The 16,765-nt window shown below is 38.7% G+C and overlaps 1 protein-coding gene and 1 long non-coding RNA gene across 2 annotated transcripts in view; both read left to right on the top strand.

Moving 5' to 3' along the window:
* LOC145552870 (uncharacterized) overlaps window positions 1–16,765 on the top strand; it is a 254,817-nt gene that overhangs the window by 93,924 nt on the left and 144,128 nt on the right. The gene's annotated exons all lie outside the window — the stretch shown is intronic.
* Window positions 14,631–16,765, top strand: part of antxr2a (ANTXR cell adhesion molecule 2a) — an 84,278-nt gene continuing 82,143 nt past the window's right edge. Inside the window, exon 1 of the mRNA XM_008417763.3 lies at window positions 14,631–15,140. Coding sequence (XP_008415985.1) covers window positions 14,971–15,140 — 170 coding nt within the window. The 5' untranslated portion in view covers window positions 14,631–14,970. The remainder of the gene's footprint in view (window positions 15,141–16,765) is intronic.

Below are 16,765 nucleotides of genomic sequence, written 5' to 3'. Positions count from 1 at the left end.
AGGGGGCTTGGCAGCTGGGTGGCGATGAGGGGCCAGAGCAGGGTACTGAAAATGGCAGCTGTCAAAAGATGTGACGCTGTGAGGGAGCAGGCGAGGACCCGGCACACCCAGCACCGCACACATGCACGCAGAGAAACTGTCTGTGGGCCATGTCACATGCGCTAGGGACTCCTGGTCGTCACAGTAAATGCAGATGGGCAAGCTTGTCAAGTTGAGTGAGGAGGTATGAAGTGGAGTGTGACTGTTTAGGTAAACCCATTAAAGCACTGAGGAAGAGGAGGGGTAGCTGGGGTTCTTCATCGGTTTACCCAAACCGGGATAGGAGGTGATATGAAGATCACATTTCATGTTTTAATGTTTCAATTGTCATTTTATTCTTGATAACTGGTTTACTTTGTTCATTGGGTTCAGCTCTGATTAACACCTGTGCTTGTACAGTACTGGGGTAGTAACTAGTTACATGCACTCAAATACACTTATTGAGTAACTTTAGGAAAAATAAAAACTTTTAGGAGAATTTTTACTACACTGTACTTTAACTTTTACTTAGTAATTTAATTATGAAGCATCACTACTCTTACTGAAGTAAAATTTCTGTATTTTATACCCACTGAAAGAAGAACAAACATGTTTTAACCCAAAAAAAACCCTGCAGTTTTTGTTAAAGTTTCATAAGAAACTGATTTGGAAAAAAATTATTTTGCCTGATTTTGTTATTTTTTGTTACTTATGTGAATTATTGTCATTAAAATGCCAAAATGTCCACTTTACTGTATATTTTGCTCTGTCTGATTCTGTAACTTTTAAACAGTAATGACTGATATTTTGATAATTTGATCAGTTACTCAGTACTTGAGTAGACTTTTTACCAAATACTTTTTGACGGCTAGTTTTGCCTAATTAAAAATATATTTTTACCAATTTTTACAAATAAAAATATATAGTTTTGGGGAACTCTACCCACCTCTGAGGATCAAAACATGCTGGTTTAAAACAAACCAGTACCTTACTATATTTATCACTGTCTTGACATTAAAGCAGATTAAAACTTACCAAAGTATTTTTACTTGGGAAATCCCAACTTATGATTTCCAGATGCCTGAAAGTCCCACTTCCATCTGTTCCAACAATTATATGCAATCATGACCAGCATGGGGACGTCCAGGCGGCATCTCCGTGTCCCGGAGAAAAACATGTTTCTGTGTGAGTCTCTGACCTTCCACTCAAACTCACTTAGGTTATTCATCAGACAATGAGCCAAATGACCCACAGCATCCGAGTCTCTGAATGGTTTTAAGAGAAAACAAAGCAAGTTTGGTTGTGTAGCACATATTTGTGCTGCTGAACAAGTTTATTTGTTCAGTTCCAACTGGAAGGCCTTACTTCAGTTTTCTTTTTATTCAACTGATTAGAGTTATGGCACATAAATGCATGAATTTGTTCTATGCATCTGCTTAATCATTGTCATTCATAGCAGCATATCATCTGCATAATGTGATAACTTATTACGTTATTCGTTATAATCTGAGCAGATCTGAAACTTTAGGTCAGTGTTTCCCAACCCTGGTCCTCAAGGCACCAAGCCCGGCATGTTTTAGGTGTTTTCCTGCTTCAACACACATGATTTCAATTGATGGCAGATTAACAAACTTTTTCTGAACTGCAATCATTTTGAGATGATTTTTGTCAACTCTCACAAAATGATGTGACCAGTACCTTAAGAAATATTATTAATTACATTTTATTCAAGCTAAATTATAATTTGATGACAATATTTTGCATTTACTCAGGTTATCCTTGATAGTGAAATTTTGTTTATAATCTAAAACAGGTAAGTGTGATTAAACATAAAAATACCATTTTGATTGATATTGTTTTTGTTCACACTCTTGTTCCTTCAGCCTCATTCTCTCTCTGAAGCGTTGTGGGGTCACTGGAGAAACAATGTGCCACCAAGTTTTCTTCTAACGCTGGAAAAGTGCAAAGAGTCGAATGACAGGCTGGAAAAAACATTGGCAAGATGAACTGTGAGTACGGCGGTTATTTCTCACTGCCTTTGCTCCGAACGCCCGGGGTGTTTTCAGCTGGGACTGGTGGAAGAAATGGAGGGCTGGCTGAGATGGAGGTGACGAGGTCGGACGGATTAGTCGTTGGGAACTTAAACGACAGCAAGGCTTGTGGACTTCCTGCTTCTTTTAAAAAGTGTTTTATCCCCTCGGGGTGGCAGGCTGCTGTGGGACAGTCATTAAGCTGTTAAGGGATGAGCCTCACCAATCAGTCCACGTCAGCGTTCAGAGGCGACGCAGCCTGACATGTGAGGTAGCCGGTATTTGAAAGCCTCGTCCGTTCTGGTTTCACTTCAGCGGCCGCGCTCTGGCTGTTCCTTCCCTGTTGTCTTCCTTTATTTCACTCAGCGCCTCTCTGCCTTAAAGCTCTTGTTTTTCTTAAACCCACTGGACTATTTATGTGACGTCTCTACAGGAATGTAATATATAATCAGAACGTTCAAACCAATAAAACTTTGAAGGTCTAATTTGTTGAATTCTTGGATGACTCAGTCACTTAATTCTGCAACTTAACTTATTACAACCAAAACTATGGTTTCCTATGTTCTGCCAAAGAAAACAGAACACAGGGGAAAAAAAACATGCAGTTATTCCCCCAAAAAACAGTTTCAGTTTCAACATTCACTGAAAAACTGCCAATAAATAAAAAACACAAATGAGTAAGTCCAACTGTTTCACCCAGAATCAAAGTGTTTACAGCATATTTGTTTAAATAGCTCCTCTTTGTTATCTTTACGTGCCACTCAGCCATTTGGGTTTGAACTTCTTAATCTGGATTTACAGATTATCTGACTGTCAACACACTTTACAGAGCATTACGCTGATTTATGATTGCCAAGAATAAAATGTTAATTTAACTTTTGCTTCCTCTGCATGTTTTTGAAAATAAAAGGTTTAAAATCATAGTCAACCTGCCAGTTTTATTGGAGAAAAAAAAGCTACTGAATCCTAAAGCATAGCTAAAAACAGGGTGTGTGATGTTAAACATGAGAAAACATGACACAATACAGTGTGATGCAACAGGAAAATTACACAATATGAACTGCTATGGCAATGATTCAATTCAATTTGGCTTATTTGTATACCTCCAGTTCACAAAAATTGTAATCTCAGAAGAGAAAATTATAATTCATATTCAGAAATATAAAAGCAGTTTAAATCAGTCACACAAACATATTCAACTGAACTACATACATTCTAGTTAAATCTGAGATTAAAAACAATGTAACAATCCAGGCAAGAGTCAGAGTGTAATGAGCACATCAATAAAGATTTGGTGCATTTTCTGAGAAAAACAAATAAGTGTCGTGATCCGTGTTTCTATGTGTTTATTTTTGAGTTTCTGTGTGATCCTGTTCCCTGTTAGTCCTGTCTCTGCGTCTTTCCCCGTTGATTGTCTCCCAGGTGTGTCTCGTTCCCGTGATTGCCCCGTGTGTATTTAGTCTCACCTGTTGTCTGTGTTCTTTGTCGGGTCCTTGTCTATTGATGTCGTCTGTCTCCGTGGCTGCCAGTTTTCCTCGTGCCGTTTCCCGCTGTTCCATGTTGTTGGAGTATCATCATTAAAACGATTATTTTCACTACATCCTGGGTCAAGCTGCGTCCACTTCCTCACCACAACCTACCAGCTCATGACAATAAGATTATGATCTTTTTTTCTCATTTCAATTACCAGCAACCAGATTTTTCTTTTCTTTTCTTTTCTTTTTCAAATTTCTTTTATTTCATTTTAGTCAAACTTGGAAGGGACTTAAGATTTGATTGGATTTTTTTCCCAATCAATCAGCAAAGCCAATGTTACATGTTGATATGTTAATATGTACTGCAAAACCACTTGAAAACAGTCAATGTTGATGTTCAGACATATTTAAATAATATTGGGCTCAGATTGAAGATTTAAGAATATTGGGCTTCATTGTGTTTTTATTTGTTAAAAACGAAATAGTTTAAAACTTCTCCAAGTTATTTTTGATTACAGAACCTAACAGAAAAATTAAAGATTTATCAAATAAATTCAAGTCAAGTCAAAGTTTATTTATGTATCACATTTACAACAATCTCTGCCGACCAAAGACCTTCATAACAATCACAACATCACAGTTAAATAAATGATAAGACAAATTAATACCATAAAAAAATTAAAAGAAAGACATTTTCCAAAAATGTAGACGGTAAATATCTGTTTATTGAACAACTGTTTAGATTATGTCACGCTATTTAATGAGATATGAGAGTTTTCATAAAGCAGGTTAAAGATTTTCCTCTTTTTTCTTCACCTGTGGAGGCAACATTGATATTTCTACTCTGAAGTGAGTCACATAAAGCAGCTTCCTGTTTGATCTGTGGAAGTTTACAGCATCACTTCCTGCTGTGTGTCACTCAAGACTCATCTGTACAGTAACAAGCTTGAGCAATCGCTTGAATCCCCATTTTGCACAGATACAGTGTCACAGCTGAAGTATCCTCCGCAGAAACGTGGTGAGTGGAATGCAGTGAGGAAATGTTGATACCTTTTCCAGAGAGCAGCATGCTCCTGGACGCTCCGCTGAGCCCACTGTGGCAAAGGCAGCTGTCCGCCTGCAGAACGTTTGGTCAGAGAAACTTAGAAAAAAAAAAAAAAGACAGAAAGCTGGTGAGAGAAACTGACTGCTGACATTCATCTGTGAGGCTCTGGACAGAAAGGTGAGCAAACAATCACCGGGAGCAGGTGCCTTTTGATGGACAAAGCTGCCAGCACAAAAGCTGCATGTCAGCCAAGTAAATAAAACACACAGAGAGACAGAAAGAGGAGGGAGGAAAGTGATGGAGGTGGATGCAAACTGATGGCTGTTGTTACAGACCAGCGGCCATGTTGCCATCTGACATCTGCAGAATTATTTGATCAGGTTTAAGCAGAGGAGCATAAAATGTGGTAAATTTGTGCTCCGATATGATATTCCAGCACAGAAAGTTCAAACAGAACAAGACTTTTTTTTTAATGAGGGAAAAATTATTACAAACAAAATTAAAACTGAAAGAGGTTATGGACAACGCAAAAAAAAAAAAAAAAGTCTTTTAATGATCATGCAGCACAGTTTAGTGGTCTACTTGACCCATATCTCTCATTTTGTCTATTTGACTCAGAAATCTTAAGCACATTTTTACCTCATGCATCTTCATGCTTTACAATGACTTGACTTGACTTGACTAAAAAGTGAACAAATTAAATTTTTTTACAATGGAAAATGTTATGTACAGCTCAAAGTATTTTTTATAACCATGTAGCACAGTTTGGAGATCTACTGTCACCATTTGACAATTTTGAACATATTTTCATCCCATCCGTTCTCATTCTTTACAAAAAATGAAAACGTTTTTAACCTAAGCTGGTAGTTTTGGTGTGTTCTTGTAATTCAGTCACAAAAACAAACGTGAGACATGATGAAACTACATTATAGAATAACTAAACCCAATTTTAGTTAAGTGAGTTTTATTTTAAAAAACACTTTAAGACAGGAGAAGATAAACCAAACTATCATTTGTTTTGTGAAAAATCTAAGAAGATCCACACCAAGAAAAGAACATAATTAATTTTTATATTATTATTTATACTAGGCTGCACAGTGGCGCAGTTGGTAGAGCTGTTGCCTTGCAGCAAGAAGGTTCTGGGTTCGATTCCCGGCCCCGGTCTTTCTGCATGGAGTTTGCATGTTCTCCCTGTGCATGGTGGGTTTTCTCCGGGTACTCCGGTTTCCTCCCACAGTCCAAAAACATGACTGTCAGGTTAATTGGTCTCTCCAAATTGCCCCTAGGTGTGAGTGTGTGTGTGCCTGGTTGCCTGTCCTGTGTGTCTCTGTGTTGCCCTGCGACAGACTGGCGACCTGTCCAGGGTGACCCCGCCTGACGCCCGGTACGTTAGCTGGAGAGGCACCAGCACCTCCTGACCCCACTAAGGGACAAGGGTGTAAGAAAATGGATGGATTATTATTTATACTATATAACAGATCAAGTACACAAACACATGAGAGTAGAGGCAGATTGATCCTGATTGATAATATTGATACCAAGTTGGTATCCGTATTGGATCAATACTTTATCTACATTACCAGTTGTAGTTAGTTTTATGAGGTGCTTGCAGTGTTGTAGCTGTATTATAATGTCCAGAAAATCAAGCTTAGCGCAGATTTAAATCAGAAGCGTTACCATCTACTAGTTTGAGGAGAAACAGGAAGAACTGACCTCTAAGTCATCAGTTTTGTTGTTTTTTGTTATATTTATGAACTACGGAAGAACTATGGAAGCTCAAAGTTTCTCCAGAGAATAAGCACTTTTCGTGAGGCTCCACACTGATAAATATTTTGAATTCATACCCAGCAAATGGGGAAACTTCTCAGAATTGAGTCAACCCAGAGAGGATGTTTGTGCGTAAAGAAATCAAACTCCACATGAGCTGCAGTCAGATGATCTGCAAATGTTCCCTTTTATTTGAACAAGACAAAAAACTTGAATTTATCTGAAATGTAAAACCATAAAAACACATTTACTGAAAATACTTTGGGTATGAACCAAAAGTTAAACTGGTCAGTCGTGAGTGGGCTAACTACCTCAGGTAATGTAGCCATGTATTGCTCCATCTCCACTGCAGAACATCAGGAAACGCTCCGACTTTGACATTAATCAGTTGAGCCTAATGTTTCCCCAGATTAACACATCTGTCCTCACGCAGGCTTCCACTTCCTCCCATGATACTCCATGCCAAAGAAATCCTTACCGTCTCAGCAGTGCAGCTAAAAGAAGTTGATAACGTGATTCTGAAACAGCCTCATCACCTGCTCCTCTCCTCATCCAGCTCTCCCTGATGCTCCGCCGGAGACTGGATTAATCCCGACTTCCCTCTAATCCAATTAAATACGAGGAGCAGAGGTGCTGTCATCGCCAAACATGTTTCTGCAAGAGAAAAAAAAAAAAGCCTTGAGACAGATTAAGGCGGAGGAAGATCCTTAATTTGTTAATCACTGAACTCTGCTGGCACCGACGGGCCGAACGAGCACGTCTTTATACACGGAGCCTGGAATGAGCGAGGAGTCAAGCGTGAAACACAAAGGGGGAATCAAGAGCAATTACCGGGAGATGACGAGAGGATCAAACGTGGATTCATTTCATTATCTGGACGACGCCCCGCCGACGCTTCTTTTACAAATGCAAACGTCTGCCTCTGAGGAGATCCCAGTCACTGAAGATGTGTGTTGGCTTTTGAGGCCTGTGTGAAAGGATGCCAAGAAAAAAAAAATTAATGTTTGAAACTGTATTTGTATGTGGATTTGTAGTTTAATGTGTAAAGATGTTTGTGGGGTGAACTGTCGTTTGCTTTGACAGTGAAAAGATATCAAATCTTCTGTATTTCCCCCAAATTCTCAAGACTTTTTTAAATGGGCAGTATTATGTGTTGTCCAGCCACAGAGTATCATTTAAAGAACTATAAAGAATCGATGTTAACTTCAGCTGTTATAAAAATGCCCGTATCAAATATGACCTAAAAGAAATTTGACTACGTCATTTAACACATTGAAATTGGGTCTCTGTCTCTTTAAGAAACTCCCGCTCTTTCTGAAACTCCGCCTCCAGAAAGTCTTCACAACATGACTCCTCCATTAACCCTTTAACTTTTTCCTCTGAGATTATGTTTGCGCATCTTTTATAGTCTTCTGATTCAACCAATGTTAAACTGTAAAACTTGGATCAATTACATGAAAATAGTTGTTTTTAGACACAAGTCACAAACGAAATCAGAACTGAAATGTAATTTTTATGGTGAAAAGTCATTCAGGAGTATCTGATTCCATAAGTAAAGCTAAAGTCTTGCCTTTAACGAGTAAAAATTAGCAGTGACTTTGCTATATGCTTCTTTAAATAACAACATGTTATTGGATGAAAGATACAAATGGCTTTAATTTGAAGCCGAATGACGAACCAGATTTAAAGGGGCAGCACATGTTGTGAAGACAGCTCATCTTCCTGGTTTTCAGTTAAAGGACGTCTGCCTGTTCAGTCACCTTGTGTCATACAAGCATCTCCCCAACCTGCAAACTTCCACCCAGTAACGGGTGAAGGTGATGTGGAGCAGCTGAGTTTGCTCGTTGCAGAGGGATGAAAAATGGCTTGTTTAAAACCAACTCAAGATGGTCACTGTGTGCATCATTATCACACACACACACACGGTTGGCTTTGGTGTGTTTTGACACTTGGCCTCAAGTCGTGATTGATAGATGCTGTTTACTTCTGGGCAAGGCACTCAATTTCAACTTAAGATGCCATTAGTGACAAACAGTGCTTCTCAGAGGAGGAAAAACAAGCTAAAACAACAGTTATTAAGATAATTATGAGTTATAGATGCTATTAGGACTCAATGGATCTTTGTTATTGTGACTAATACTTGTTTGGTTGGTTTTCTTGAGGTGATCTGATCATTTGACTGCTCTCCAGCTTTTGATAATGAGATTTTTTATTTATTTTATTTATTTTTTTACCTGATGAAGAATCCTAAATATCAGTTGTGTGAACCAGAAGGACGTGCTGTGGGACACCATGATGCCCCCTGAATCAGAAAAACAACAAAACCTCTAAATTTAGTAGAACATAAATGGATAACCTTATAATCTCCATACAACAAACAAGAATCAACCGGATTTCTGACATCAGATAAGGAATATTATATCAAATAAATATCAAAATAAATTATGTTATTTTATATTTTTTACTGAACATGAAGTTAATGAACCTAACTTAATATCCCACTTGTTCAAGTGCTTTCCAGTCCTGCAGGTTTTGGGAAAATAAAACCTGGAATTACATTCCAAAACTTTGCTCAGTTTCTTATAAAATCTGTGTTTTTTACTAACCCTAAACAAACAAACCATAAATGTCCATGAGCAGGTTCCCAAACCTCAACCACACACTATATCAAAAACCATCCATCCATCCATTTTCTTACACCCTTGTCCCTTAATGGGATCGGGAGGTGCTGGTGCCCATCTCCAGCTAACATTCCGGGCGAGAGGCGGGGTCACCTGGACAGGTCGCCAGTGTGTCGCAGGGCAACACAGAGACACACAACCATGCACACACACACTCACACCTAGGGAGAATTTGGAGAGTCCAATTAACCTGACAGTCATGTTTTTGGACTGTGGGAGGAAACCAGAGTACCCGGAGAAAACCCCCCATGCACAGGGAGAACATGCAAACTCCATGCAGAAAGACCGGGGCCGGGAATCGAACCCAGAACCTTCTTGCTGCAAGGCAACAGCTCTACCAGCTGCGCCACTGTGCAGCCCGACATCAAAAACCCTGTGATATAATCCTGCCCTGTGCAATAGTCCACTTCGTGCTTTTGGAGCGGTCTCTGATCCACTTGGTGTTCACATATTAATTCGAACCGTTCTAGAATTCACTTCAACCAAGACCAAGGTTTTAGTTTTAGTTTAGGTTTTTTTCCCCATTACAGTCCGATTACACATTCCCACAACCCAAACGGATCGGACCAGCAAATGAATTAGAGTTCAACTAAAGTGAACTAAACAGGGCTGGTGTGAATGCTTTAAAGGGATCCTTTAAGATGATCGATTTTCTGGCATGGAACCAGCTTTTAGGTTGATTACACAAATATTCACTTGGGTTGGAGATGATTTTCCAGTCTGAACGCCAAATTGTGTCCAAGTTCCAACTATCAGCTTATTTGAGATAAAGTTGAAGAATGTGAAGATAGTCCTTCATCCATATGTGTAATAGTGAAGGATAACTGGCCCAGACAACATCCAGACCTGTCTGGAGGAATCTGACAGACTGAATCCCCCTGAATAATGTGGATTCCTTTCCTGAATACCAGGATCATCACCTCAGTCACTCTGCAGGTGTTGCTCTGCTTCTCCATATGATATTTAGGAGGATTGTTAATCAGCCAGACGGCGTCCGGACTCTCAGGATGAATCTCTTCCTCTCCCAAACTGTCTGTTATCAGAGTTCAGTCTTCAGTTTAACAGATAGTTGTTTATTCTTGAACTTTTTGCTGTTTGTCACAGTTGCATCTCCTGATTAACTTCCACACTTCGCTGCTTGCAGAAATTAGACTTGTTGTTTTAACTGTCACTTTCGATTTCTCCTCAGGCTTTAGGAGCCCCGTGACAAATCGATGCACACCAAATATTTTCTCAAGCCACTGGATTCGCACATTTTCCCAAATAATGGGAAATACATGCTTGCTGTTGAGTTTTATTTTTTCAGGCTTTTCTTTGTTCCAGAGAGCCCTGCTCAGGATGCACAAAGGAAGTGAGCATATACTGAAACCAAACGGCGTGCAAAAGAATTAACATTCAAATTAAAACCTAATTAGACTTTGATTTGCCAGATAATTATACTCGTGTGTTGCTGTTCTCTGCACTGTTCAGACTTGATGAGGTGTGTTATGGTAATTACCTGGGTGATGTGGAGTTGTGTGACAGTTCAGCTTTCTTTTTGTGCTGAGGCAAAACAAAAGAAAAGGGATTCGGCTTGCTGATGTGATCTGTGGTTCGGGAAGATGCTTTCCCGGGAATGATTGCTTCTTATAACCTAATGAGGTGAGAACAAATCGAACTGAGTGTAAGACGATTTCAACAACGCACATTTTCATTTAGCTTTTCGGGACAATTATGAACCTACTGAGGAGCAAAAACAGTCCAGATGTACACACAAACAAATATTTACTGATGTTTATGAGCAAACGTATTAACCATTTCAGTTTGAATTTAAAATGATAGATAGGGAATGTGTTCTGATCAGGTAACGTGTGACAAAACACTATTAGCTTAGCAGCATTTTACAAACAAATGCCTGAGAATATTAAACTGTTTCAGATTGAATTTACACCTGCGGAATCAAATAAAACTTATTTCTGTAAAACTAATTCCAGTTGATTAAATGTAAAGTTTTTATGCATGTTGTAAACATTTGTACAGATTATATTTTTTGAGATGAACAGTGGATTTTGTGAGGTTTTTTTTTCTGGGAGGCTGTGGCACGCGAAACTGTTTGAGCATAATAAAATCAGTCACAGCTGCACAAACGAGCTTTTTCTCCTAAACAATTATGATTGCTTCAGCAAAGAAAAACATTGGCACGCTGGCTTTAACATTGACGCCAACTTCTGTGACACGTGTAGTCTTATATGTAAAACATAAGACTCAGGAAATGTCCCTTTTAACCTTCATTTCAGCGTGAACAGGATCCTCAGGTGAGCTGATTGTCAGGTGAGTTTAACGCTTTTTATTCCCAAACTTTACAGCCTGAAGTCACATCCGCTGCCAGCTAAACATGCTGTGTTCAAACAAGTAGCACGACTGATGAGACAAGCAAATCTGGAATTTCCTGTATGTCCTGGAAAGCACCACCTGATGAAATATATCTTTGGTGTTTAATTTAACCTGAGGGAACGTTTGCTGAAGAGACAGGAGTGATGAAATGCAGTCGCTCATCTCAAGTCAACAGATACAACTGTGAAAACATTTGCATTATCTGTGGTGGTTTTATGGCTTTGGAATGCTACATTGCCACATGTTCTTCCCGTTGCATTTGATTAGACGGTGGCGTGTGCAGAGCTCTGTGGGAGGAGCGGGGCTTTTGTTTTTGTGCATGCCACTCCAGGGTACAGAGCCACATTCAAGGGCTTAGTTCCCACTGTGGATTATCGTCCAGGTTTGGGGATTTAACGCATCCAGAACGATAACGGAGGCACCTGCAGCTCTCTAATGTGTGTGGACCATAAAGGGAAATGTACAGGTTCAAGTCAACAAATTCAAACATAATCAAAATTGAGCTTATTTTAGTAATTCAGTCAAATCTGTTCAGTCGGAACTATTAAAACATAAAGATCTCATTGTACTGCAGATCACAAAAGACCTTTCCTTTAACTAGAAAACAAAATGATTATTTATGATTTAACTGGAAATATTAAATACAAAATGCAATGCTGTATGAAAGCTGTATGTGGTGTAGAGATGTGGAACAGCATGGAAGAGGAGGAGAAGAAATGCTGCAATGTTTTCGTTTCTAAACTGATATTTCGAGGGATTAGGGTTTTGGCCCTGAGGTTTTTAATGTTTCTTTGAATTACTGCAAAAGTGTTTACAGATATAGGTAGAAAAAAGAGGAGAAGACGAAGAAAAACAATAAAATAAATGACTAATTTGACATTTTCTATTTCTTATACTGAGTTGTTCAGTTTTATTCATCACTGTTTCAATCAGTGCACCGCTCTGCCGCACACTCTTTAACATCCTGACGTTTAGCTTCCTCTTGTCTTTCTGATGACCAAGACAGCTCTTCCTTCAGCTGTAATATTGGAGTTTCCTATATTTTAATTCAAAGAGACGATGGTTTCAAGCTTTTTATTATAGATGAATTTTTTCATAATGCAGCACAACTTATTATTTAGCAGGCAGGGAGTAATTTTAGCTACTTTAGTTGTAAATCTGAGTAAAAACAGATCCTCAGTGCTGATGCTTTATATTATGTATCAACATGATCACATTTCCTTACAGTCGATGAATGAGTGTTTTTATAAGATCAATGAACAGACGCGTCAGAATTTCCTTCAGCTTAATGCAGAAAAGACAGAAGTTGTTATTTTTGGTCCTGAACATGCAGGTTTTGGTAAAGTAGACTGTAAATATTATAAAAGATGGAAGCTTTCAGCCACAACTGTTTGTTTTTGTTCAGTCACTGTTCTTTTTAGCGCGATTCAAAGAACTGTGCATCAGATGAATTTAACTTTTTTTGAGTTGAGAAAAAAAATGAGATGCACAAATGATGAAGATAACAATTGTATTAAAAAACAGGAACACATTGTCTAATGGCAGAGTTCACATCCACATCCCCTTCCTGCCTTCATCCCTTCAACCAACCTTTGTGCTTTCAGTACAGTGACTCTTCCTCAGCAGCTGGGATACAGTATCTGCCACGTGTTAACACTGTTTTCAATAAACTGTGTCATAGATGCTGCACAAGCCAAGCTGAGATCAACATTTCTACATATTTCTTATTTCTACACCAAGCCTTGTGCTCTGATGTCATCAGGGGGATGAGGGCAGGAATCGTGACATATTGTGAGAAAAACAGAAGATACAAATTCTCATGTTTTGTGGATTGTGTAAGTTGAAATCCAGTTAAAAAAAAAAAGGCTTGAAAAATGGGAAATGTAAAAAAAACAGAAAACCCTTTTATAGAGAGCTGGAGGTTTTGTTGTTTTTTGGGCCAAACGCTAATCAAAAACAGGCAGTTTTAGGTTCAACACAGATTAAGTTGATGTTTCTTATTTTCTCTCTCTTTTTCTCAGAGTACTGATAAAACTTTTCAACGGTTTCTTTTTCCTCTTAAAAAAATATATGAAGTGATTTAGACAAAAGAAGGCAGTGAAATATTTCTGCATTTTTAATTTTAAAATTACTGAAATTCTTAGTATTTTTATAATGCTTTCTTATAATTTTGCCTGACTGTGAAGTTGATCCAGATGTTGCTGGGTGGGTACAGTTCACGGAGCACTCTGCAAAACAGCTGGTTTCACTGGACATGCGCACTAGTGCAGAGGCTCATGAGGCCTTTGAGGGCTTTTGGAAATATGTGAACAGAAGCAAAGTTCGACAAAGATCAACAACCCCTAGCATTTCACTATTTTCCTTTCAAAAAATCATGGTGAGACGTGTAAAGACCTGTTTATATATCATGAAAATCACGCTGAAAAAAGGGCGATGGTTTGTAGTCATAAAGTACTTCCTGTTTTAGGTGTGTTGGCGCTGTGACTCATTTAATGAACAGAATTTTGTTTGAGACTTGTAAGAATGGAGCAGAGCAGAAATTTTAAAGTGTTTATGTTGGGATAAATTTAACCTTTTGGTTTTAGATTTGAAATTCGGCAAATTAAACTCACAAGGTTTAAAGTTAAAAATATTCGACAAATAATGTCTGACTGGAAACTTCATGTAAGACCTTGTGACTCTTAGGCCTTGATTTCCAGATGACATGCAAAATGTAAGTTATGGAAAGATGACTTCCATAACTTACACTCAACAAGCCAATGTAGCTATGATCGTTTTTGGCTTAGGAAGGTGTAAATAACTTTTGTCTGCTGCATAGCTAGCAAGCAGGCTTCACTGTTATTGTGAGGGCCATAATGTAACATTTTTCCTGTCAAAAATCCTTTTTTATAACTCTTTGAGAAACGTTATTTTTGGATTAAGTTATATGTAAGACATAATAATTAAAAAGTAATATACATATACTATATGTGTTATGACATTATTGTTCTAAATATGTTTACCAAAACTTTTTATGAGATAATCTCTTGCAGTTTACCTCGGTCGGATATATTTTCCCCAAAACAGATTACTGAAAGAGTTAGTTGACTATTTTGACTTGTTGTAACTATTAAAACTGAAGTTTATTCAATACGTGCCTTCTTCCTCCCTAAGATAACAAAATCCACGAGTCATTTTGAAACAACAATAATATTTCTCACTAACTAGTAACGGAGCTTACAATTACGAGCTTTGTATTGGTCCTTGAAAGCAGCCTAACTTTTCCTCCGGGCTCTGAAGTTCAGCGGGATAAACTTGTGAAAACCTGCGTTCCTCTTCACGTTATGGAGGTTCAGCACTTATTCGGGTGCGGGGTTCGGTTTTATTGAGGATGTGAGTGATGAGTGCGTCAGGAAGATGAAGACACTACAGCTGGTGACGTAGCTCCGGTAGTTTCCTTTATGCTGCAGCTCAATCACTGAACATTGTTGTTTAGTGGAAGTTTTGAACAAAGTAACAGCTGCTGTCTGTTACTCTCTGCTGGACGAAACTGCATTCTTCGGCTTTCTGTGAATAACAACTGCGGGGTTTGTGTGTGGAAAATGTTTAAAAAGTTGTCTCGGTGTCCCACCGCGGAGGAGAACCTTCAGGGAAGGAGGCTGTGGGCTGCAGCCGCTGTCGCGGTGACCTTCCTGGGTTTATTCGCGGCAACTGGCTGGGCAGAGGAAGCCTCCTGTCACGGAGCTTACGACCTCTACTTTGTTTTAGACAGGTAAGTTTTAAGGATACGTTTGGCAGTTTGGAGTAATAATTATCCTATGAAAAAGCCAAAACAAATGAACCCAGATAATAAAGTTGTGAAAAGTACTTTTTTTTTTTTTTTTCTAAATTGCTGCATTTGCGGTCTTCAGAAGGGAGTTGGAGATGGGAGCTTCTGGGACAAATTCAATGACTATTTTCATTATTAATTTAAGTAATTTGGTTAAAATCGTGGAAAAAATTAATGAAGTTGTGCAGTTACAGTATTTCTACACGCTTTCCTGATCATGACAATGGGTGTAAGGCAAAAGGTTACTTTGTGTTGCATCGTGTGTATAAAAGGCAACTTTAAGTGATTTAGGTAAAATACTTTATGAAAAGTGTAAAAAAAACAAAAGTTAAAAACTAAATAATTAAACTGCCTTGTCCAGAAACACAGAGATGTGTGAAGCTGGAGTCGAACCCTTTGTCAACTATCTGAGGGAGGGTGGCATTTTAATGAGTAAAACTATTTTCTATCAGTAGATCGGTATTCAACCTGCTTTCCTCAAAGCTTACAGCAGAGGTTCCACTTGGAGGCATCCAGATGTCAGTTAGCTGCAGTCACGCTGAACACTTGACGTCTTAACCTGATTGCAACAATCTTGACATGTTTTTTGCAGACTTTTTTCCAGTATTTAACGTGTTTTTGTGGAAGAGATAAACAGCCCTTGATTGCGCCACTCTGGATATAAATGTCTGATTTCCACAGCTGTTGCATGCTCAGCATGTTACTTTGCGGACTTTGCTGTGATCGGTTGGAGACCCGAAATCCGTCTGCAGAGGCTTTCCAAGATGTTTAGCAAACTGTGCCTGGAAAAATGATGAACATCTCATTATAAATAACAGATTCAGGACCAATCTGATGCATTCAGGTTCTTGTATGCGTTGTGGTTTCTTGTAACATGCGAGAGAAAACCTGATGAAACCACATAGGCCTTATTGTGACCTCCTTCTAACCCCGCTCACTTGGTTTTCCCTCAAAGGACTTAACCAACACCAAACCATGTTGTGCTTATAGAACATAATCATTCCTTTCATCTGTATGGTCATCTCTCATAAACGTGGTTGTATTTTTCTCAGTCAAGTTATTTGAAGCAATTTTTCAAAATGAACAGAAATTTTAAATCAAGTCTGTTTCCTTTAACTCGTTTGGGGCAAATCAACTCCCACAGGATGTATTATTTGGATTGCTAATGCTGCGTAGCTTTTCTGTGCAGACGTTTGCATTCGTTTGCTTTAAGTCACGATACACCGTTAAAGTTGAAGGTTTATCACCAACAGCTGTATCCAGTGAGGCCGCTACATGTCTAAAATGTTCAGATAGCTGGAAGATAAAGTCTGTATTTACACTTCAGATGGTTTGGAATTGCAGTCAAAATCCTATAAACTGCAGATGCCATCCATGCATTGTCATCACTTTGTGTTGCTAATAGAAGTTAGCTTTCAAAGACCCACACACTGACTTGCAAAGAAAATCGAATGTAATTATTTGTACCCCAAAATAAAACTCAGGAGGTTTTAGTTGTTGCAGCCAGGGGTTGCAGGGATCATTTCTCTTCTTCCTGCTTTTCTACTTTGGCCATAAAGTTCAGGATA

This window comes from Poecilia reticulata, chromosome 9, assembly GCF_904066995.2.
Source record: "Poecilia reticulata chromosome 9, P_reticulata-male-v2, whole genome shotgun sequence".
Classification (NCBI taxonomy): domain Eukaryota; kingdom Metazoa; phylum Chordata; class Actinopteri; order Cyprinodontiformes; family Poeciliidae; genus Poecilia; species Poecilia reticulata.
This window is presented reverse-complemented; position numbering and strand designations above follow the sequence as displayed.